Genomic DNA, 25,518 nt, shown 5'->3' with positions numbered 1-25,518 from the left:
ACCCTGACGCTTGCTCTATGTATTTGGAGTCTGCGTGTCTCTCTCTCTCTGTGTGTGGTCACGTGACTTTTCTCCGAGTCCTCCGGTTTTCCCCTCCTCACGTAGACTAAACGTCACGTGTTTAGAGCATCTTATTCTGGAACTGCTTCCTGTTATTGTTGTCGTTGTGTTCAGTTTGTTATCCTTCCCCCGCACCTCCGATTAGCAACGGTTGGCTACGTACGGTGCGAAAGAAGTTCAACATGCGAGAATAGGCTTTCCCCCTTTTTTTCTGGCAACAAAACAGCCGTGTTCTTTGGTTCTTTCGGTAAAGTCACCACGTAGAATGGGAATAAATTAATAAATTAATAAAATAACACAATAAAATTCTCACGACGTTTCGGCCACAACACAAGTGGCCTCCATCAGGTGAAGGGACGAGACTGTCTCGAGAACAGCGCTGGAGCGAACACAGCCAAGCTCAGACCGCGACCTTTAAGCTGTGTGAGAGGAAACAGAGCGCCTTGACAAAGGAATTAGCATCAAAATTTGCATTTAATTGGCGGACTTAGCATGATGAACGGTGTAGAGGCGGTGAACATGTGTAAACTCCCTCTCCCCCCCTCGCCGGTCGGAATGCAAACAAAAAACATACTCTGATAATATATGTGGCATTGTCTTTGAAAGTGATTGGTCCACACCAGAGACGGCTTTCTTTTGAGCCTCGTCCCAAACGGTGTTAGACCAGACGACGCCAAAACCTGTTTTGTTGCCTAGAATTAAGGGCAAAATTGGTACTGGCAAAGGAGGTCCCATAATGAAGTTCAACGTAGTACATACATACCAACACCATCATCAGGCAACCACCAATACAACCGCCATTCGCCACTTCGTGACGGTGATGTAACCACGGCGCCTGTGCCAGGCTAGGTGCACTTTGAGGCCACGTGGAGTGTCGAACGCCCGCTGGCAGGAGGTCACGAGACAGACCCAGGTGCCATGGGTTGGCTCAGATGACCGGTAGATGCACCACCTGTACCCCCCTACTGTGCCATCTTGCTGTATTTTAGCCGTCCGGCGCTCCGCTCGTTGTTGTGAGCGTCGCACCTCCGCCCTCCGTTGTTGTTGGAGGGCGACTGCCTCCAACTGCCCAGTAGCGTTCTTCACAAGCCTCCTCCACAGAGGCCGATCTTGACAACCGCCGGTACCAGTCATCGGCAAGTCCACTCAGCTCCACGTCCTCCTGTACCACATCACTCCATCTCTTCTCTAGCCCGTACCGCGCCCGCTTAGCCCCCTCAATCCGGCCGAGCAAAAGCTGTTTCGGCATGCGGTGGCTGGGCATGCGGGCTACATGACCCAGCCAACGCAGCCTTGCCTGCCAGAGGAGCTCACCGTTGGCACTTTGTCCAGATCTTTCAAGGATTTGTGAGCTCCTCACACAATCCAGCCCGCAGGTTAAACCCAGGATGGATCGACAGGCAGGCCAGCCTAAGTGTCTAGCTGGCGAAGATGTTCCAGACACAAAAACAAAGACCCCCCCCCTCCACCGGATAACCTTCAACAGACTGTTGGGGCAAGTGCTGTTCGCGAGCACCTATGAAGTGACCACGAGCGAGCACGCACGCACAATACATCTTCGAGCGATTAGAACGTTTACCCTCTTTCCAAAATGCGCCTTTCCTTTATTTTTTTTACTTACACAGATTTTTAAATCCGTCTCCTCCCCTTCACCACTTCTTCCCACCACGCGGTGGACCTCTCTGTCCCTCTGCAGCCCACCGCCGCCACCGGCGCCACCGCCGCCACCACCACCACCACCACCACCGCCCAGTCGGCTCCCCGTCATGTCCTCGTCGAGCGCCCTTCCCGCCTCGCCCCCGGCTGTGGCGTCCGCGTGGGGGCCCCCGACGTTGCCGATTGCCGCCGCCGCCGCCGCCGCCGTCCTCCTGCTGGTGGGCGCCGCGTCCCGGTGGGCCCGCGGGGCCGACAGCCGCCGGGGCCTCCTCCCGCCCGGGCCCCGCGCGTGGCCGCTCGTCGGGAACCTCCTCCGGATTGACCACCGAGCGCCCTACGACGACTTCGTGAAGGTTGTGGAGCACGGGGAGACCCACAGAGACCCACAGAGATCCACAGAGACCCACAGAGATCCATAGAGATCCATAGAGACCCACAGAGACCCACAGAGACCCAATAAAGACCCACAGAGATCCATAGAGACCCACAGAGACCCATAGAGAACCAATAGAGACCCACAAAGACCCATAGAGACCCACAGAGACACACAGATCCAATAGAGACCCACAGAGACCCACAGAGATCCATAGAGACCCACAGAGACCCACAGAGATCCATGGAGACCCACAGAGACCCATAGAGATCCAATAGAGACCCATAGAGATCCAATAGAGACCCACAGATACCCATAGAGACCCACAGAGACACACAGATCCAATAGAGACCCACAGAGACCCACAGAGACCCACAGAGATCCATAGAGACCCACAGAGACCCACAGAGATCCATAGAGACCCACAGAGACCCATAGAGACCCACAGAGACCCATAGAGATCCAATAGAGACCCACAGAGACCCACAGAGACCCACAGAGACCCATAGAGATCCATAGAGACCCACAGAGACCCACAGAGATCCATAGAGACCCACAGAGACCCACAGAGATCCATAGAGACCCACAGAGACCCATAGAGATCCATAGAGACCCACAGAGACCCACAGAGATCCAATAGAGACCCACAGAGACCCACAGAGACCCACAGAGATCCATAGAGACCCATAGAGATCCAATAGAGACCCACAGAGACCCACAGAGACCCACAGAGATCCAATAGAGACTCACAGAGACCCACAGAGATCCATAGAGACCCATGGAGACCCACAGAGACCCACAGAGACACATAGAGACCCATAGAGAACCAATAGAGACCCACAGAGACCCACAGAGACCCACAGAGATCCATAGAGACCCATAGAGATCCAATAGAGACCCACAGAGACCCACAGAGACCCACAGAGACCCATAGAGATCCAATAGAGACCCACAGAGATCCATAGAGACCCACAGAGACCCATAGAAAACCAATAAAGACCCACAGAGACTCATAGAGACCCACAGAGACACACAGATCCAATAGAGACCAACATAGACCCACAGAGATCCATAGAGACCCATAGAGATCCAATAGAGACCCACAGAGAGCCACAGAGACCCACAAAGATCCAATAGAGACCCACAGAGACCCACAGAGATCCATAGAGACCCACAGAGACCCACAGAGATCCATGAAGACCCACAGAGGCCCATAGAGACCCATAGAGACTCACAGAGACCCACAGAGACCCACTGAGGCACATAGAGACCCATAGAGACCAATAGAGACCCACAGAGACCCACAGAGACCCACTGAGGCACATAGAGATCCAATAGAGACCCACAGAGACCCACAGAGATCCATAGAGACCCACAGAGACCCACAGAGATCCATGAAGACCCACAGAGGCCCATAGAGACCCATAGAGACTCACAGAGACCCACAGAGACCCACTGAGGCACATAGAGATCCACAGAGATCCATAGAGACCCACAGAGACCCATAGAGACACAGAGATTCATAGAAGCCCACAGATACCCATAGAAATCCACAGCGACCCATAGAGACTCACAGAAACTCACAGAAATTCATTGAGACCCATAGAAACCTACAGGGACTCACAGAGACCCACAGAGACCCATAGAGATCCAGAGACCCACAGAGACCCATACAGACCCACAGAGATCCACAGAGAAACACACAGAGAACCAGAGGAGACCCACATGAACCCACATAAACCCACAGAGACCCATAGAGACCCATAGAGACACACAGAGACACACAGAGATCCATAGATGCCCACAGATACCCATAGAGATCCACAGCGACCCATAGAGACTCACAGAAACTCACAGAAATTCATTGAGACCTATAGAAACCTACAGGGACTCACAGAGACCCACAGAGACCCATAGAGATCCAGAGACCCACAGAGACCCATACAGACCCACAGAGATCCACAGAGAAACACACAGAGAACCAGAGGAGACCCACATAAACCCACATAAACCCATAGAGACCCATAGAGACCCATAGAGACACACAGAGACACACAGAGATCCATAGATGCCCACAGATACCCATAGAGATCCACAGCGACCCATAGAGACTCACAGAAACTCACAGAAATTCATTGAGACCCATAGAAACCTACAGGGACTCACAGAGACCCACAGAGACCCATAGAGATCCAGAGACCCACAGAGACCCATACAGACCCATACAGACCCACAGAGAAACACACAGAGACCCATAGGAGACCCGCATAAACCCACATAAACCCACAGAGACCCACAGAGACCCAGAGAAATTCATAGAGACCAATAGAGATCCATAAAGACTCACAGAGACCCATAGAGTCGCATAGAATCCCACAGATACCCATAGAGATGCACAGAGACTCATAGAGACCCACAGAGACCTATCGAGATGCGTAGGGGCCCACAGAGACCCACAGTGACTCACAGAAACCCATAGACACCCACAGAGACCCACAGATACCCACACATTTTATATTACCATGTAAGGCTTAAGCGAGCTTTGTTGTAGCTCGTTTTCTAGAAGCCACCTGGCTATCACAAACAATAGCCCAGCAAAGTGGGCTATTATCATAATCGCGTGCAAATTTATAGGAGCAGTCAAATACTCGAGACGCTTAAACTAAAACTGAAATATTTTATTTACCAGGCAAGGCCCACTGAGCTGGTGTGTGTAGCTCATTTACAGAAGTGACCTGGCCATCACAAATGATGGCTCAGCGAAGTGGCTTATCATCATCATCATCATCAACATCGGACTGTGTCGTCCGATTCACTGTGGGCATTGAACTAGAAGGTGACCTGAGCTCAACTTGTTTGTCGAGTCAAAGCACTGCATGTCAATGCCCCGGAGATAACTCTCTACGAGAGTTCCTCCTACCCACTACCCAGCACCCGCCCCCTCCCAAAGACCTCAAATCTAAATGACCCTCGAGAGTAAAAACCATGTACACGAGACCTGGGTTCGGTCCGTCATCACGGTGGCTTGGAGATGTTAACTCCCTCGCCTGGTATACAGGATGTCGTGGGTTCTATCCCGACCCTGACGTTGCCTGCTGTATATTTTGAGTCTGCGTGTCTCTCTCTCATCATCGCCGCGATGGCTAGGGAGATGTTAATTCCATCGCCTGGTATACAGGAGGTTGTGGGTTCTATCCCGACCCTGACGATGCCTGCTGTATATTAAGAGTCTACGTGTCTCTCATCATCGCCATGGTGTCTAGGACATGTTAACTACCTCGCCTAGTATACAGAAAGTTGTGGGTTCTATCCAGACCCTGACGATGCCTGCTGTATATTGAGAGTCTGCGTGTCTCTCTCATCATCGCCACGATGGCTGGGGAGATGTTAATTCCATCGCCTGGTATACAGGAGGTTGTGGGTTCTATCCCGACCCTGACGTTGCCTACTGTATATTTTGAGTCTACGTGTCTCTCATAATCGCCAAGGTGGCTAGGAGATGTTGACTACCTCGCCTAGTATACAGGAAGTTGTGGGTTCTATCCCGACCCTGACGTTGCCTACTGTATATTGGGAGTCTACGCGTCACTCTCATCATCGCCACGGTGGCTAGGAGATGTTAACTCCATCTCCTGGTATACACGAGCACGTGGGTTCGATCCCAAATCTGACGCTTCTGAAAAAGACATATATAGCTCAGTGGGCTTTGCCTAGTAAATACAATAATTTCGTTTTATTTCAGTCTATGGTTCTCTACGCATCTCTACGGGTCTCTAATCACCGCTATGCATCTCCATGGGTCTCTATGTGTTTAGAGTATTTGGTTGCTGCTATAAATGTCAACGCGACGACGATGATGATGATGATAAGCCACTTCGTTGAGCTATCGTCTGTGATAGGCAGGGTCGCTTCTAACAAAGAGCAACACAGTAGCTCAGTGGGGCCTTACCTGGTTAAAAAAAAAAATCGCTTCAGTTTTATCTGCCGCGTGACCATCACGAAATATTTCAACTCGCTCCGCCTGTGTCTATTTTTCCACAACTTCGGCCGTTCTCACTCGCATCCCCTCCCCCGAGCGGTTGCCCGTAACGAATTCGCTGCCCGTCACCATATAACGAATTCGCTGTCCGTCGCTGTTGCACGTTCGCCACGGCCCTCGTCGTAACAAATTCCACGTCCATCGTCGTTTCACGTTCGCCACGGCGCCGTCGTAACGAATTCACTGTCCGTCGTTGATTTGCGTTCGCCGTGGCATCGACGTAGTGAATTCACTCTCCGTCGCTGTTCCACTTTTTTGCCACGGCATCGTCGTAACAAATTCGCTGTCCGTCGTTGTTCACACTCCCCAAGCTGTCCCGGGAGTACGGGCCGGTGTTCACCGTCTACCTGGGCCGGTCGCCGTTCGTGATCTTGGTGGGCTTCGAAGCCGTGCGGGAGGCCCTGGTGCACCAGGCCATCGACTTCTCGTTCCGCCCGTACGTGCCGGTCTTCGACCGCATGGAAATGTATGAGGGTAAGACAGCATGGTGGGGGGGCTACCTCGCCTAGCACGCAGGAGGTCCTTTTGGCTAGCCGTCGGACAAAGATGGTCACCTGCATCGCACGCTTTGAGATGTACTATACGCTACACTGTACGCTACACTGCACTGCACTCTACACTGCACTCTACACTATACGGTACACTATATGCTCCGCTATACACCATACTACACTATGTACTACACTAACCACTACACTATTGGCTAGCCATCGGACAATGATGCTCACTGCATTGCGCGCGTTTGAGATGCGCTTCGGAACGCTCTTACCTTCCAATATTAGGAATCGACTGGGAGCTATGCAACTTTTAAATCATCATCTAGACTGACAAACTCATTTTTTAACAGAATGGATTCATGTTGTGTTCAGCTTATGGTTCCTCCCCCCGCACCTCCGATTCATACTTGTACGCGCATACCACGTGTGCGCGTGTACTCGCGTTCCATGTGTGTGTGTGTACTCGCATTCCATGTATTCCTCGGTCGGTGACGGACAGTAACGCTGTGGTGGATGTGAGCAATGCCATGGAGGGGAGGCTAATTCAAAAATCGGCCATTCCCCTCATGGCGCTCGTAGCCACCACAGCGGCCAAATGGGGGCTCTGGATTGGTGCGAGGGGCCGGTAACCCCTCAATTGATCACCACAAAACTACGGGAGAAATATCAAGTTAAGCCTGTGTCGGAGGGCCGGAGAGGACAGGCGTCTATGACATCTCCTGGTGAAACCCCGTTTGGCGGAGCCAGGAGACTGAATCTTTACCCAACGGGGTTCCTCCAGAAACAGCAAAAAGCCACTGCGGGTGGCCACGTGGAATGTTCGAACGCTCACTGCGGAGGAGAGGCTGCCGCTCCTCTGTCGGATCGGTACCGCATGGATCTCTGTGGCATTCAGGAGGTCTGGTAGACCGGCTCTGGCTCCTGCCACCATGAGAGGTGGACAGTCCTCTACTCGGGGCAGGAGACTGCCAAACAACAGGGTGTGGCTCTTCTTCTGAACCAAAGAATGAAGGGGGTGTGGGAGCGTGGCGGTGAGGTGTGGGAAGCTGTAACCCCGAGGCTACTTTGGGCTCGACTTCCCATTAACTAGAGGCGAGGTTTGGTGGTGGTGTTTACTTATGCCCCACCGAATATGAGCATCAGTAGATGGATGTAGGTGCGAGCTAAAGTGCCCCTTTGGGATAAAGTCATCCTGTTGGGTGACTTTAATGCCTGAGTGGGTGGCACCTGGATTGGAAGTGATTGGAAGGTATGGGCCAGATCAGCTCAATAACAACGGTAGGAGGCTGCTAGACTTTTGTGCATCCCATGGGCTTGTAATTAAAAACACACTTCTTTCGGCATCGGCGCCTCCACACACCATCAAGGGGGTCCAAGCAAGCAAGAACATCTGCTGGACTATATAGTGATGGAACAGTGGATGCGGGTCCATATTCTTGACACCAGGACCTACCGTGGACCTGATCTGCCCACTGACCATCGGCTTGTCATTTGTAAGATGTGCTTGACAAAGTCCCATTAGTGAGCTCCTCCCGCAGGCAAGGCTGCGTTGGCTTGGTCATGTAGCCAGCATGCTCAGCCACCGCATGCCCAAGCAGCTTTTGTGAGCCTGGATAGAGGGGGGTAAACCAACGCGGCACGGGCTAGAGAAGAGATGGAGTGATGTGGTACAGGAGGATGTGGAGCTGAGTGGACTTGCCGATGACCGGTACCAGCGGTGTCAAGATCGGCCCCAGTGGAAGAGGCTCGTGAAGGACGCTACTGGGCAGTTGGAGGTAGTCGCCCTCCAACAACAACGAAGGGCAGAGCAGCGACGCTCACAACAACGAGTGGACCGCCCGGGCGGCTAAAACACTGCAAGTTGGCACAATAGGGGGCACAGGTGGTACATCGGCCAGTCATCTCAGTCAGTCGACCCATGGCACCTGCTGGGTCTGTCCCGTCACCTCCTGCCAGCGGGCGTTCGACACTTCACGTGGCCTCAAGGTGCACATAGCCTGGTACAATCGACGTGGCGACGTCACCGCCACTTAGTGGCGAATGGCGGTTGTTGTGTGTGTGTGACTGTCATTGTGTGTTTGTGTGACTGCGGGGAGCGGTGGTGTAGTGGTTAGCGCTACGCTGCGCTACGAACCTGGCGACCCGAGTTCGATTCCCGCTCACGGCCAACACCACCCAGTGACGATTATCTGAACCGGTCCTGGGCCTCCCCTAGGTCGATTCAGCCACAAATGAGTACTCGGTGCGGTGTGCAGTAAACATCGCTGTTGTTGTTGTTGTTGTTTGCACGTTCCAAGTGTTTCACATGAGCCACGTGCGCGTGTCCCCCCCCCCCCCCCAACAGGTATCACGATGGCGCACGGCGACAACTTCATTTTGAAAAAACGCTTCAGCCTTAGCGTGCTAAAGAGCTTTGGAATTGGCAAGCAGATGTTCCAGGACAAGATTTTCACCGAGGCCGGCTTCCTCGTCAAGCACATGGCTGACACAAAAGGTACGAGTCGCGAGCTTGTCGAATATGAGCGTCGTCGTCGTCACCGTCACCACCACCACCACCACCACTGACTACGGTCCATGGGCAGATAGCCCCCGTAAGGTGTCCACTGCATGTTCCGTCATTCGTTGTTTCCAATTTTCCTCGGCCTGTCTCGTAGTGCCACTATGGCTCAAGTAGTTCCACTTCATAGTAGTGTATTGCAGCGTAGTGTATAGTTGCGTATAGTGTAGTGTAGGCGTTTCGTAGTGTATAGTGTCATATATAGTAGTGGAGTGTATAGCGTAGTGAATAATAGTATAGTGCATAGTGTAGTGTATAGTGCATCATCATCATCACGATCAATGGGCAGATAGCCCCCATAGCAGTAGGTGTCGATAATACAGATTTTTGGGTTAGATCACGTAAATATTTAATAGACTAGGTTGTTTTGGGGGGCGTTCCCCAACAGACTGGTCAAGTCACACAGCGTGCAGTGGGCCTTCATCCAGCAGTGGATTCAAGCACCAAAGTAACCACAGTACTAATGTAATTGGAACCGTGTGTGTATATGTCCGTACGTAATAGATGTGTGTGTAGTGCCCGTGTGTTTTTACCATCAAAAGTATTATTGAAAAGTATTATTGTAGAGTACTGTAAAAAGAGAACGCAAATGGCTTTGCTGTTTTGTGTTATGGTCGAAACGTCGTGATAATTTTTTATTGTTTCATATATATTTTATTATTTGTATTGTTTCCCTTCAACGTGACTTTACTGAAAGAGCTAAGAATATGAATTACTGCAGTCACGAAAGCTTTAAATCAAGGCTTTGCTGTACTTGAGGACATTCAGTAAGTCGAATAAGCGCGGCTTTAGGCGGCTTTCACTTAAAACTTTCACTTGACATACCTTTTTTGACGATCCCGCGATGTAACTTTAATGTGAATGAATGCAAATGTATTTAAACTTTAGTTGTGATATTTACATTCACTTCTTAGAGCTATGACTTGTTAATCACTGAAGGAACTTCTTCTTTGGTTCTTTCGGTAAAGTCACGTAGAATGAGAATAAAATAATAAATTGATAAAATAAAATAACACAATAATATTCTCACGACGTTTCGGTCACAACACAAGCGGCCTTCATCAGGTGAAGGGACGAGACTGTCTGGTAGGACAGCGCTGGAGTGAAAAAGCTACGCTCAGATCACGACCTTTAAGCTGTGTGATCTGAGCGTGGCTTTTTCACTCCAGCGCTGTCCTACCAGACAGTCTCGTCCCTTCACCTGAGCCAAGCCACAACATTTACAATCTCAGTAAGAAGTTTCACCAGTAATTACAGCTAGCTTCATCGGGCAGCAGCCAGATTTGTGGAAAAGTCCCCCGGTTTAACGACACATTTATATATTCACGCGATCGAACCCAATAAAACCCGTTTGATGGATGATATTGGTCGCGAAAGCCTAACGTGTTAAGTTGCTCGATTGTTCCACGACCATGATGGAGCCTCCTCTCCAGCACTCTGGCATCGGCTTTACCTGGGACACTGAGGAGTGTGATCCCTCTGTAGTTGGAGCACACCCTCTGATCCCCTTTTCTTTTTTAATGGGAACCACGACCCCAGTTTGCCATTCCAGAGGTACTGTGCCCGCCTTCCATGCAACATCGAAGAGGCGCGTTAACTACGACACTCCTACACTGCCCAGCGCTTTGAACAACTCTGGGCGAACCTCATCCACCCCGGCAGCTTTGCCGCTACGAAGGCCCTCGACCGCCGCAGCGACTTCAGCGGCCGCGATGGATCAGACCCTCCCCCCCTCCCCAGCTGTTCCCAGGGCTGCCTCCTGAGAGGAGGGCATTTCCACCGGGTTAAGGAGCTCCTAAAAGTGTTCCCTGCACCTCTCAACTATCTCCTTAGTTGAGTTCAATGTCATGCCACCACCCTCACTAAGAGCAACCTGGGCCACGTCCCGTCGACCCCCTCTAAGGCGTCGGATGGTTCGCCAGAACGTCTTTGAGGCTGCCCGGTAGTCACTCTCCATGGCCTCTGCAAACTCCTCCCACGCCCCCTGTGGGCTTTCGATTCAGCGACTGCTGCAGCTGCCACCCCTCTTGGCAAGCCGGTACTTCTCAATCGAGACGGGAGACCTTTCTCCAAGCATTGCTCGGAAAGCCTCCTTCTTCTTCACCTTGACAGCTTCCCTCACAACCGGTGTCCACCAGCGGGTCCGAGGGTTGCCGCCATGACAGGCACCAACTGCCTTCAGGCCACAGCTTTTCGAAGTTGGATCCGCTGTCGAGGTCCTGAACATCGTTCACTGGGGATTCAATTTCCGCGACCTTCCCTGAAGTGCTGGATAACTTTTCCCGGAGGTGGAAGTTGAAATCTTTCTTCACTGGGTCTTCTGACAGACGTTCCCGGAAAAAAAACATGTTGTCCACCCTCTATCTACGTGTAGATTTAAAATATATATCATGGTGGCTGAGTACAGGCTTAAACGGTTAGCAAAAAATGCAACTTTTGAAGTCGATAGAGAGAAATATGTTGTTGGGTTTAACTCTCCAACGCACAAGCTGTTAGCTCTGAACTAGTTAGCGAATTGGCCACGTTTATGTTTACATGATGGCAGGTTTAACTACGCAAATTTATGCGATCTAACCCAAAAAAATTCTCTTGGAGAGAAACATGTCGTTTAAATTGAGCAAGGATAGTGTAAGATCGCTGGTGGCTGGGGGAAGAGACTTAAAGCAAAACAAATTGTTTTAATTTTATCAGGTGTAAGGCCCCACTGAGCTGTGTAGCCCTTCTTCAGAACCGACCTGGCCATCATAATTGAAGTGGCTCATCATCATGTGGACCTTTGTAGCGGCAGCCAAATACTCTGAACGCGTGACGTCGATTATAAATGTGGAGAGAAAAAACCGGAGGACCCAGAGAAAAATCCATGCGACCACCACGGAGAGAGAGACATACAGACTCCAAATATACAGCAGGCGTCATGAGGGTCAGGATCGAACCCACGACCTTCTGAATACCAGGCAAGAGAGCTAACATCTCCTACCCATCGTGATGATGATGAGAGAGAGAGACACCGCAAACTCTACATATACAGGAGTTGCCAGAGTTGGGATCAAGCACACGAACCTCCTGTGTACCAGGCAAGGTAGTTAACATCTCCTAGCCACCGCGGTGATGATGAGAGAGAGACGCAGACTCCAAATATACAGCAGGCGTCATCAGGGTCATGATCGAACCTACGACCGCCTGCATACCAGGCGAGGGAGATAGCATCTCGCCACGTCATGAACACACTCACGCGGGTGAGCAGCACCTCCTGCAGTGCAAGGAACGATGCCTCCACAATCCTTTCCCGTTCCGATGACGTACATGAAGGGGGTGGATGGCCAGCAACACGCTTGCCCGCCTTTGTCCTCCCAGTGGCGATGTTTACCTGTTGTGCGATGTTTACACATCGCACAACAGGTACTAATTTGAGGCTGAGTAGACCGAGGGGAGGCCTATGACCAGTTCAGATAATCGTCACCGGTGTTGACCGCGAGCGGGAATCAAACTCGGGGTCGCCGGATTCGTAGCGCTAACCGATACACAACGGGGACCCACACATACACACCGACACAACAACCCCCACCCCCCTCCTCACACACACGTCTCGGAACATGGGGGGGAAAGGAGTTTTTATTTTATTTTAGCAATAGTGAGTGGTGTGGTGTGGGGTGGCGATGACGACGACCCCTCTCTCACCGATGACCTCCCGCTCCTCGCTCCAACCGCGCAGGGCAAGCCTTCAATGTCAGCGACCTGCTGGTGTCCGCCGTCTCCAACGTCATCTGCTCCGTCGTGTTCGGGGAGCGCTTCGAGGATGGCGATCCGCAATTCCTCAAGCTCGTCCATTGCCTCGACGACGTGGCGAGGCTCCTTGGAAGCCGATGGATACAGGTGATGACCGATGGATGCAGGTGAAAACTGATGGATACAGGTGACCGACGAATCCAGGTGACCGACGGACGGATTCAGGTGACCGACGGACGGATTCAGGTGACCGACGGATGCAGGTGACGACCGACAGATGCAGGTGACCGACAGACATATGCAGGTGTGGGACTTTTGCTGCCTTGCCCAAGCTTAGGAATTGGTGATGTACTTTAGGGTCGTGTTATCCCATAGGCCACAGGAGGCACTGTGCCTAGGGCCTACGAAAACTAAATGTGCCTACGGAAAAAAAAACGCTGATCATGTTGTTTTTGTTTGTATGTATGTATGTATGATAAAACTAAATGTAACCAATCTATCTTCTTGAAAATATCTTTTTAAATATATAGCAAGTGTAGTGACACAGACTAGTAATGTAGCAGCATAGCGCTGTCTGCTGGCGGGGAAGGGGATCTGCAGCTTACAGCAGCCCTGACGTCAGCAGGCCACGTGATACACCAGAGGGGTTATCTGGGGTAAAGGTTACAGAAGGGACACGTGGGGGAAGCCCGGGAACCCGCTAGTAGGTTCTAGAGAGGGGGCGTGGCCGGGGCAGAGCGAGGCCATGCTGGGAGCATAAAAGGGGGCCCTGAGCAAGAGCTCGGGGCTATCGTTTGGAGTGGGATCCCCGTCGTGCTGTTGAAGACCGTCGCCATCGTCCCTGTCGTCTTCACTCGATATTGCGCTGCTAGACGGTAGTTGGCCGTCTCGGTTCAGCGCCATCAGTGTTTGACGGCTATTGTTGTGTATAGGCTAGCGACCCACGTAGAGTTGTGTATAAACGAGAGACGAAGATTGTGTACCAGTTGTAGGGTGTGTATTGTGCAAAGGGTGCTCGGTTGAATAAAGGAAGTGCCTCCAAGTCTTAACGTCTCCGAGTAAGTCACTACACAAGAATAGGAAACAGTGTATATTACAAAGAGGCAGTCATGTCAACCTTTTTTTTCTAAGGTGAGAGAAATTCTAAATTTGCAACGACATCTTCAAACAGTGTTCTTCGCGCAATCTAATTTTTCAATAGAGAGCACCAGTGCAAGGGAGGGCAAAGGGCGTCGTTGTTGTGCTACGCTCGAAGCAAGCGGGGTGACAGCGGCGGTAGTAGTCATAACATGGGGCAGCAGTTGCCAGCTGTAGAGAGTTACCACTGAAGAACCCACAAATCAGAAGTGCTTAGGGCCTACAAAGAACCTTCATTCGGCCCTTTCAACTGGAGAAAGTTCGAACGAAAGTAGCGTGTGACACTAGCGGATTGACAGCGGCGGAAGTAGTAGCAACACGGGGCAGCAGTTACCAGCTGTTGAGCTTTCGCTGAAGGTCTAGGAAGCAGAAGTGCCTATAGCGTACAAGGACCTTCACCCGGCCCTACCAACTGGAGCAAGCACCAATGAAAGTACCGCATTGACACTAGTAGCAATGGCAGTAGTAAGTAACATGGGGCAGCAGTTACTAGCTGTAGAAAATTTATCGTTGAAGGCCTAGGAAACGGAAGTGCCTCTGGGCCTTACAAGAACCTTGATTTGGCCCTGGTGTACTTATGCTGATTTGTACTCAATGTATTTTTTAAAATAGATTTTACATATCTGAAGTTTTCGTGACTGCAGGAATTCATATTCTGTGTTTCTTTCGGTATGTACCTACGTGACTTTACCAAAAGAACCAAAGAGTATATTTTACATATTTCATTGATTTTTTAAAGTGTTATTTGCTTAACCCTTTCCCTACACGTTGCACTCCTGTCATTTGTTTCCTTATCTTATCTCATATATATATCGCTTTCATCCAAAGTGCTTTACAAGGGTTATTAGTGGTACAATTAGGGTAACTGAAAGTTATCCGGTGAATAGGGGATGGGGTATGGGGAGGGCGGTTTGTGGGTGCCGGAATTACGGTGGTGCTTGGGGATGGAGGGAAGGATGGGGCCAGGTTAAGAAGAGGACGGGGGTCTTGAAGGAGGAGTGGAAACCGGACAGGGAGGCTGCTCGCTTGATGTGGAGGGGGAGTTTGTTCCAGTGCAAGGGGGGCAAGTAGGGGGGCAAGTAGGGAGCAGCAGCGGTGATTGTGCACAAGGAGGAGGGTTAGGACGGTGAGGAGCAGCGGGAGAGATTGAGAGCGGAGCGGTGCGGGAGGGGACATGCAACGAGTCGAGGGAGGCGAGGCACGGTGGTGCAGCGTTATCGTTCGTTTGTTGGTGGTTGGGCATGCGTTGGGGAGGTGAAAAAGAGCTTCATAGCTCATGGGATTTTTCTCCACAGCCATAAAAAACATGAGGATTCTGAAAAGAAGATTCTCATTTCTATAAGTCGCTGTCACGCACTTTTCCACTCCCAACATTTAGTGGGAGAGTTTTTTTTTTCTTACTTTGGACTTTCAAGGTAGCGGTCACCGCATCATCGTGCCGCGCTCTCAGACGCGCTGCTGCGGCCGTCTGGAACGCTCTTCCCCTTCCGATTATTAGGAAGCCGCTGGGAGCTACGCTGCACTTTTACATCATCTAGATTGACAAACGAATTTCTTTAGAACTGATTCTTGTTGTTGTGTTTAGTGTGTCGTTGTCCCCCCCCCCTCCCCCCAGCACCTCCGATTAGCGTGGTTGGCTACGTATGGTGCGAAAGAAGTTCTACATACACTACACCATACACCACACACACTGGGTGCAATTCAAAGTTTGACGGTTGGGGGGCATATTCAGCCTCTTTTTCTAACAGCCAACAGCCACGTTTAATGGGGTGGATGTAAATTAGCAGCAACGCATAAGTGAGTGTGTCACCAGTGCCTCGTACGTACGTTGATCGGAGGTGATGGTGGTGGTGGTGATGGTGGCGGTGGTGGTGGTGGTGGTGATGGTGGTGTTGGTGGTTATGTGGGTATGTATGTTGAACTTCTTTCCCACGGTACGTAGCCAAACCGTGTGCGGAAATATAGAATCATCCCAATGATGTTTTTAGTTTTTTTGACCATAACATTTTCCCAGACGGTGTTGCACTGATTATCCCCCCCCCCCGTCCCGTTCCTCCCCCCGACCTGTGCCGCATGTGGCTCGGCAGCTGTACAACTCCTTCCCGTCGGTGATGAAGCACCTGCCAGGCACACACAACCTGCTATTCGAGAAGAAGAGGCTGCTCATAGAGCACATCCAGATGATCATCGACAACCACAAGACGACGTGGGTCGCCGAACAGCCGCGCGACTACATCGACGCGTTCATGGACAAACAGCATCAGGTAGGGAGGGCACCACGGTGGCTAAGAGATGTTGACTACCTCGCCTAGTGTACAGGTGGTCGTGGGTTCGAACCTGACCATGACGCCTGCTGCTGCATTTTTGGAGTTTGCGTGTCTCTCTCTCTCTCTCTCATCATCACCACGGTGGCTATGAGATGTTGACTACCTCGCTTGGTGTACAGGAGGTCGTGGGTTCGATCCCGACCCTGACGCCTGCTGCTGCATATTTGGAGTTTGCGTGTCTCTCTCTCTCATCATAATCACGGTGGCTAAGAGATGTTGACTACCTCGCCTGGCGTGCAGGAGGTCGTGGGTTCGATCCTGACCATGACGCCTGCATTTCTCTCTCTCCCCGTGGTTGCTGCGTGGATTTTCCTCCGGGTCCGCCGGATTTTACCACCAGATTAATAATCAGCACCACGCATTTAGAGTATTCGGCTATTGGGATACATTGCCATACGGTCATCATGATGATGATACGCCACTTTGTCGTGCTGCTATCATTTGTGATATCGCCATACAGCTCAGTGGGCCTAACCTGGGTCACGTTAAAAAAAGTTAAATTTAAGCTAATTAATCGTGATTTGCTTACCTTTCTTATAATTTGCACTCCTGACATTTTCTGCGTATTGTGTATTGTTGTTGTGACCTTCCGAGACCCCCGTACCTCCTGGGTGGACCAATCTGTTAAAGTTAGAAAGATAAATAACAAAGGGGCTCCCCGTAGCGCATCGGATTAATCCAGTCCCCGTAAATTAAAGATTCGCGTTCCCGTTTCACCCGAGCCGGCGTTTCGTGGGCAATGTCTCTTACAAACTCTTCGGCTGTCGCCTGATGATTACTTGGTTGTTGTTGTTGATGATGCTGGTTGTTGCTATTGTTGCTGCTGGTTGTTGCAATTACCGGCGCAACATCACGGCTGCTCGAGTTTGTAAATGGTGCGTTGTGGGTTTTACTCTCTCAATGCACACACATAACGGGTTGGCGTGTGCTGAAACTAGTTAATTAAGCGGCTGCGTTTGTATTGACGCGACACAAACCTCTTTATCGACTGGGCTATGTCGTGGTGGTGGTGGTGGGTTTAACGACAACACAACATTTTATTTCACGCAATCTAAACCCAAGAAACAAACGAAAAAACAACCTCTTTATTATTCTTGGTTCTTTCAGGTAAAGTCGCCACGTAGAAGGGAAACAATAAAATAATAAAAATATAAAACAATAAAATTATCACGACGTTTCGACTGCAACACAAGCTTTGCCTGGGGGGAAAATATTTCAAAAAAACTTGTCTGCTCTTAAAACACTAACGTATACATACACAAATACTAAGCTAATGTGAAAATTTTTCAAATTTTCTTGTTGTGGTTTTCACACCTGATGATGATTGCTTGTGTTGCAGTCGAAACGTCGTGAGAATTTTATTGTTTATATTTTTATTATTTTATTGTTTCCCTTCTACGTGACTTTACCGAAAGAACCAAGAATATGAATCCCTGCAGTCACGAAAGCTTTAAATCAAAATTTAACCTCTTTATTATTAACGAGCAGGAAGTACCCGGCTTTGCCTGGGGGGAAAATATTTTTAAAAAACTTGCCTGCTCTTAAAACACTAACGTATACATACACAAATACTAAGCTAATGTGAAAGCCCGGCATTCCGCTTGTCCGTCAACAAAATTATAAGACGCTTGCAGAACTCCCAAATCAAAAGGTTATAGAAAGTGGGCGGGGGGGGGGGGGGGTTAATAGTTAATCTAACTAAAAGGTTTTCAAAAATTGCTCCTCGTGTCGAACAGGAGTCGACCAACCCGGACAGCCCCTTCCACGCCAAATCGCTCATCGCCTGCACGGTCAGCTTGTTCATGGCCGGCACGGAGACCCTGTACATGTCTCTCCGCTGGGCCCTGCTCCTCATGATGCACCACCCCGATACGCAGCGTGAGTGACTCGCGCAGGGAGACCGAGAACTCATCGTGAAAGTACTCTTTGGTTCTTTCAGTAAAGTCACGTAGAATAGAAATTAAATAATAACAGAATGCGTCGTTTCAATTGCAAACACAAGATCCAAAGAGTAATTCCTGCGGTCACGAAAGCTTCGAATCTACCCTTCGGTTCTTTCGGTAAAACCACGTAGGTAGAAAATTCAATTAAGTAAATCACGACGTTTCAAAACGCAACACAAGCGTCCATTATCAGGCGAAAAATAATAACGGACGCTTGTGTTGCGTTCAAAACGTCGTGATTTAATATATTTTATACCTACCTGGCTTTACCGAAAGAACCAAAGTGTATGGATTCCTGCAGTCAAGAAAGCTTCAAATCAAGATATCTTCTAAAAAGGTTTTTGGATTTTTTGCTTAAAACTTTCGTGACTGCAGGAATTCGTTATTGTTTGCTTGTTCGGTAAAGTCACGGAACAAAGAAATAACAAATTGAAAATAATATTTATTTTACTTTAAAAAAATGTCTCTATCTGCTTGACTTTACTGAAAGAACCAAGACTAAATATTGTGTTAGATCGCGTAAATATATAAATGCTGTGTCGTTAAAACCCGCCACCACCCGACACAGCCAACTAGTCAGGGTTGTCACGTAAACAGAACGTGGCCAATTCGTCACTAGTACAGCACTAGTGTGTAGTGTAGTATACTAGCACAGAACTAGTGTATAGTGTAGTATACTAGCACAGAACTAGTGTGTAGTGTGTAGTGTAGTATACTAGTACAGCAACGACACCGGTTGTGTGTTGGAGAGCCAAGCCACAACATTTACAATCTGAGTACCGTCACGTTTCGCCAGTAATTTACAACCGGCTTCATCAGGCGACGGCCACATCTGTGGACAACTCCACCCGTTTTGTTCCTTTATATAGAGGCGTAGATGTGGTGACCACGCTTCTGCAGTCTTGCACACTGTGGGTGAGGGGCGGGGGGGATTAATGAGTTGGCTGTGTTGGGTGGTGGCGGGTTTTAATGACACATTTACACGATCGAACCCGAACAATAAAAAAAAAACCTCCCATGATATTGGTCGCGAAAGCCTACGCGGAAAGGTACCCGTTTGAAAAATGTATCCCTCTCTCTCTCGCGATATTCAAGCGCCATTCTCACTCGTGACAAACGAGAATGGGCTTTTACCGTCGCCGGGAACGAAACGGGAGTTGTTTCGGGATGTTCAAGCACCAAAAAGGAATTGAGTGCTGCATCAGCCACAAAACGGTACTTGTGGTAAACATGCCACGCATTGTCTTTGAAACCGATTGGCCGACACGGAGCCTCTCCGTACACATTTTTCCAAAAGCGACCTGGCCATCACAGAATGGCAGCTCAACGCAGGGGCTTATCATCATCACGTTGAGATTTATAGTAGCATCCAATTAATATAGAGACAGAGACCCACAGAGATGCATAGAGACCCATAAAAAGATACATAGAGACCCACAGACTAAAACTAAACTATTTTATTTTACCAGGTAAGGCCCAATGAGCTACGAGGTAGATATTTGTTCAGAAGGGACCTGGCCATCACACACTAACAGCTCAACGAAGTGGCTCATCATCATCACGTGGAGATTCATAGCCACAGCCAAGTAACTCTTAGAACGCGTGTTGTTGTTGTTGTTGATTCTAAACGGAGAAGGGGAGGGAACAAAAAAGCAAAACCGGAGGACCTGGAGGAAAACCCCCACGTGACCACCACGTGGGTGAGAGAGTTCAGTCGTTTTAACACTTAGTAGGCTTTCACGACCAATATTATCTATCTATATAAAGTCAAAAATTGCGTGTGGGTTTGTGGCGGGGTTTGTGTGTGGTCGCACGCTTGGCTCTCCAACGATGGGGTTTACCTAAAAGAAAATAGCCAGCTACCACGCCGTAAGCCCCGCGGTGAGCAAGCGCTATTCCTTTTTCACATCCGTAAACGTTAAATTAGTTTAATTAGCGATTTGTGTGCGCTTCCCTTTTAATTTATTTTTGACGCGTGCACGTCCATACCAGCTCACGCGCCTTTGGTGGGGGAGACGGCCCATGCCAAGTGGGAGTGAGGGCGACATTTTCTTTCGCGTTAAAAATGCTATAAAATGACAGTAAACACTCAGGTAAATTCTTCACTGTATGATGTCCCCCCCCACCCCGATGCATGCAGTTAATACTGCTATACAGTCGCTAGATGCTACCACTATAGGCCGCAAATATTACTGCAGAGCGGCCGGGGAGATTGTGACTGGTGGGGAGGGGTTGGAGGTAGCAGCCCAGCCTGCCAAGGTGCCACCTTGGCCGGCTGGACAATCTAGGCGAGGCCGGAGGCTCTGCATGGGACTAGGCCTCGCCACGCCACTCTGTCAGGCGAGTACTTTGTGCTATACAGTCGATAAATACTGCTATAGAGTCAGCATGTACTACTGTAGTGATAGCAGGTACCACCACAGTCGCTATGATCTACGGTGCATACCAGGTACCACCACAGTTAGTATGCACTGCTGTAATCATAGCAGGTACCACCACAATTAGTACGCACTGCTGTTACAGTTTTAAGAGTAGTTTTGAAATATTTTTAAGACCCGGGCAACGCCGGATACTTCCCGCTCGTTCTTAAAGTTTTTGCGTTAGATCGCGAAAATATGTCAAAACCCTCCACCATCCGACACGACCAATCAATCGGTAAGGGATTTGTCACGTAAACAAAACGCCAAATAGTTACTACGATTGTGGCAAATCGCCCGATGATGCCGGATGTAATTACCAGCGAAACGTCGTGCTACTCAAATTGTAAATGTTGTGGATTCGCTCTTCAACCACGCCGGTGGGCTGAAGTAGTAAAATACACTACACACTACACTAGCAACTATTTGGCGTTTTGTTTATGTGACAAATCCCTTACCGATTGGCCGTGCCAGGTGGTGGAGGGTTTCTTATGGAGGATCCTTTTGAGTCGACGGTTTACAAAATCACTACTTGAGCCACCTCGGCCAGGTCTGGCTAACCCCCCCCCCCCCCCTTCTCCACGTGCTCGCTCGCGACCGGCGCTTTAGGGCGCGTCCAGGAGGAGATTGACGGCGTCGTGGGCCGCCACCGGATGCCTGCCTACGCCGACCACACTTCGCTGCCCTTCACCAACGCCGTGGTTCACGAGGTGCAGCGCTACGCCAACATGCTGCCCTACAGCTTCCCGCACGCCACGCCGAGCGACACCACCTTCCGCGGTTACCTCATCCCCAAGGTGAGGCGGCGGGAGCTCCCCCCCCCCCCCCGCTCCCAGGTGTCCGGAACCGTCGGGGTGCTTTCTGGCGTTGGGAGTTTGTTGGAACGCGGTTCGTGCCCCCGCCCCCCTCCCCGGCCGTTGCTGTGCAGTGCGCCCGACTGGGGCCGGCCGTCTGCGTGGGTATGCGCCCGTTGGGACCTTCAGCACCGGCGGGGCACTTCCTCGACGGATCTCGGCTCTTTGCGCCCTTCTCCGCAGGGTTGTTGCTGCTATAAATTTGCACGTGACGACGACGCGGCCACTTGTTGTTGTTGTTGTTGTGTTTAGTTTGCTGTGCTTCCTCCTGCACCTCCCATTAGCGTGGTTGGCTGCATACGGTGCTAAAGAAGTGCATACACACACGCCAGCAACATACGAAATGTTGAACTTCTGCCGCAGACTCAACGGATAATCCATGGAAATGTGCAACACAACAAAGTACTCGAATTAAATATTGACTTAAAGCTTTAGTGACTGCAGCAATTCATATTCTACGTGACTTTACCGAAAGACCCAAACTAATATTATTTGAATTGTTCAGGCAGTTTTACAACCTTACTGCCAGTGGCGAGGAAGACAAAGATCCCCCGTGTAGCCTTAACAGACTGCTGGGGCAAGTGCTGCTGGCAAGTAGCAGCACCTATGAAGGCCCCCCCCCCCCCCCCCGCCCCCGCCTGAAGACCCATGTAATCAGATTGACAGAGGCTTCGGAAATCTCAAACCTCAAAAGCACGACATTTCGCCAGTAATTGCTCGAATTGGACAATGTTGTTAGTGGGTTTACGCTCCAACACACAACCGGCTTGTGCTCTACTCGTAACGAATTGGCCACGTTTCGTTCACGCAACACAAACCTTTTGCCGAATGGCCGTGTCGGTTCGGTGGCTTCACCGACGCATTTTGATACGAACTTGATCTGACACAACCAAAAAACAAAAAAACCTCTATTGCGAGTAATATTGGTCGCGAAAGCTCCCACTGCATCTCGACGCTTTCGTGACTGCAGTAATTCATATTCTTTGGGCCTTTCGGTAAAGTCACGTAGGACAATTTTTCTCGTTTTGCAAACTATCGTTGCGATCGAAAATGTCGTAGTTAAAAAAAGGAAATAGCTCTACGTGACTCTACCGAAAGATCCAAAGAGTATGAACTCCCACTGCATGTCACGTGCCTTCGATTGCTATTTTTTAACATGCGCTTTTACTAATGTGATGTCACCAAATGTCCGCGGGGACCCGCCACCCTGTCTCTACAGGGAACGCAGGTGATCCCCGTGCTGGGCAGTGTGCTCAAGGACCCTACCATGTGGGAGACGCCCGACGACTTTAACCCGGGGCACTTCCTCGATGCCGCCGGGCAGTTTCGACAGTGCGAGGCCTTCATGCCCTTCTCCGCAGGTACATTGCGGCTGCCGCGAGTGGGCGAACGATCATTGGGTTTGCTTGCTGGGGCTGAGAGTGCGCGATTGGAAATCCGCGTTAGAGCGACGCTCGCGTTCCTCTCGACAACACATCGCTGGGCTGAAGTAGTAACTAATTGGTGCGTTGCTTACGTGACAAAATCTTACTGGCCACGTCGGGTGGCGGAGGGGTACGACACAACATTTTTAGTCTTTGGGTCTTTCGGGAAAGCCACGTAGAAAAAAATAAAATTATCACGTTTGGACGTGAAAAAAAGTTCTTCACCTGATGACGAGTGCTTGTGTAGTGATGACAGGGACGGTCGGACTTGAGGCAACCCACGTTTATTAATACTTGGGGAGGTACAGCTTATACTTGAAGAGGTAGCGGCCCCTTCACCCGTTCTCTTATGGGAAGTATTCCCAGGCTAGCTAACACCTATCCTCACGCCCCTCCACTCAAGGAGACTATCTGATCTGGCCAGCCAACGCACAGGTCCCGACCACCGGCCACACGAATTCGGCCCTTCGAAGGACATCGACCTTCGCGGCTCTGGGGCCGCACCACTGGCTTGCTCTGGCCGGCTCTTAGAAGGGCAGCGATCCAGAGGAGTCCCAGGGTCTGGCTAGCTGGTCTTCAGTCTCCAACTGGTTCTTCTTCTTCTTGACTCGTTCCCAACTGCCCTCTTGCTCTTGAGCTCCCGTCGTTTATGCGATTTTATCCACCGAGGGGCGGGGGTTCTGTGGGATCCCAGCACCACATCCCCCTCCCCTCGAGAGGGGAGGGTTCCGAGGGATTGTAGCACCACATCCCCCTAATCCTCGAGAGAGGTCCCGGCTAGGGGTGTGTCACAACCGCCCCGCACAGGTAAGTACTGGGAGTTAGCCGGCGCCGGTGTGCTCGCGTGTCAACACCACCACCACCAACACTTGTATTGCGATCGAAACGTCGTGATATTTTTTTCTTATTTTTGATATCTACGTGGCTTTACCGAAAGACCCAAAGAATATGAAATGTCTGCAGTCACGAAAGCTTTAAGGTCAAGATACGACATTTATACGCGATCCAACCCCCCAAAAAAACCTTCGTTATGCATTTTGTACGTGACGCTTTGCCCGGGGAACCGATGCTTTCGTCGATGAAACCCGACGTCCCACAGCTTTTGAGCTCGCAGGGTTTACCAGAAACATGAACCGACGCCGATCCGAAGCGCTTCCCGTGCCATCTCTCCCCTCCCACCCCCGCGACCTCGCCAGGTCGCCGTCTGTGCCTCGGAGAGTCTCTGGCCAGGACGGAGCTCTTCGTCTTCTTCTCGTCCCTGCTGCACGCGTTCACCTTCACCCCTCCGCCCGGCTGCCCGGCTCCCGCGCCCACGAGCCGGGAGACGTTCATCCACGTGCCGCCCCAGTACCGCGTGCGCGCCCTCGGACGCCCTCCCATCGCCTGAGCGATGAGAGGAGTGGGGGGAGGCGTGTGGAGTGGGGGGAGGGGAGAGGGAGGAATAAGGAGGAGTGGGGTGGGGGGAGGAGGGGGAGGGAAGAGTGGGGGAGGCGTAAGGAGGAAGAGGAGTGGGGGAGGCGTGTGGAGTGGGGGGGGGGGGGCGGAAGGAATGAGGAGTGGGGGGAGCAGGAAGAGGAGGGGGGGACGAGACATGGAGGGAGAGGGGAGGGGGATGAGGAGGAGGGAGGCTCGCAAAGTCTTCGCGCTCTCTCTGCTCTCACGCCGACGCGGTCTGTACCGTGAGAGCAACGTCCCTCGAAATCTACGGTGGCTAGGAGACGTCAACTACCTCGCCTGGTATACAGGAGGTCCTGGGTTCGATCCCGACCCTGAGGAACGCCTACTGCTGCATATTTGGAGTCTGCGTGCCTCTTCCATCATCGTCACGGTGGCTAGGAGATGTTAACTACCTCGCCTGGTATGCACGAGTTCGCTTGTTCAATCCCGACCCCGAGCGACGCCCGTTGTATATTTGGAGTGTTTGACGAGAGGGGAGAGAGAGAGAGAGAGACAGACAAACCGCAAACCTCAAAATATCCAGCAGGCGTCAAGCTTCGGGATCGAACCGGCGACCTCCCACCGAGCTGGGGTGCAGGCCAAGATTGGGAAGGAAGGGTGCGTTCCAGACCGGCCGCGGCGATGACCGGCACGGAGGAACAAGTGGGACAAAGTCAGACGGGATGAGAAACGATACGGACGATTGCGCAGGCAATGTGCGTGGCAATTGACGATGGGAGGTAAGGGTGGGAGATGGGGGGTTAGCAAGACTACGCGCGCCACTCCGACTGAACTGCAGTCGCTTCTCGAGATTGGAAAAGGGAAGAGCAAAGACCAGCACTGGCCATGACGGAGCAGCGCCGGATGAGGCTAGCGCGGGCGCGGTCTGTAGCATGTGGTATAAAAGGGGACCCCGAATGAAAACACAAACAAAAAAACACACTTGCGTGAATATTAAACACAAATTAACCCGCAAAGTAAAGTAATTGTAATTTTTTTCTCACTTGCTATACGGCCAGATGATAGAAATCGCTGACCTTAAACATCTCAGTCGTTCGTAAAAGTCGAAGG

The 25,518-nt window shown here is 50.8% G+C and overlaps 1 protein-coding gene across 1 annotated transcript in view; it reads left to right on the top strand.

Annotated features, from left to right (window-relative positions):
* Positions 1–24,449, top strand: part of LOC116957435 (cytochrome P450 2B4-like) — a 44,270-nt gene extending 19,821 nt beyond the window's left edge. The window contains exons 3-11 of the mRNA XM_076056099.1: positions 1,757–2,069; positions 6,440–6,602; positions 8,970–9,119; positions 12,895–13,055; positions 16,133–16,309; positions 18,109–18,250; positions 21,342–21,529; positions 22,806–22,947; positions 24,207–24,449. Coding sequence (XP_075912214.1) covers positions 1,827–2,069; positions 6,440–6,602; positions 8,970–9,119; positions 12,895–13,055; positions 16,133–16,309; positions 18,109–18,250; positions 21,342–21,529; positions 22,806–22,947; positions 24,207–24,397 — 1,557 coding nt within the window. The 5' untranslated portion in view covers positions 1,757–1,826 and the 3' untranslated portion in view covers positions 24,398–24,449. The remainder of the gene's footprint in view (positions 1–1,756; positions 2,070–6,439; positions 6,603–8,969; positions 9,120–12,894; positions 13,056–16,132; positions 16,310–18,108; positions 18,251–21,341; positions 21,530–22,805; positions 22,948–24,206) is intronic.
* The last annotated feature ends 1,069 nt before the right edge of the window (positions 24,450–25,518 follow it).

The sequence above is a fragment of the Petromyzon marinus genome, chromosome 74, assembly GCF_048934315.1.
Source record: "Petromyzon marinus isolate PM22_M1 ecotype Great Lakes invasive population chromosome 74, UKy_Petmar_22M1.pri1.0, whole genome shotgun sequence".
Classification (NCBI taxonomy): Eukaryota; Metazoa; Chordata; class Hyperoartia; order Petromyzontiformes; family Petromyzontidae; genus Petromyzon; species Petromyzon marinus.
This window is presented reverse-complemented; position numbering and strand designations above follow the sequence as displayed.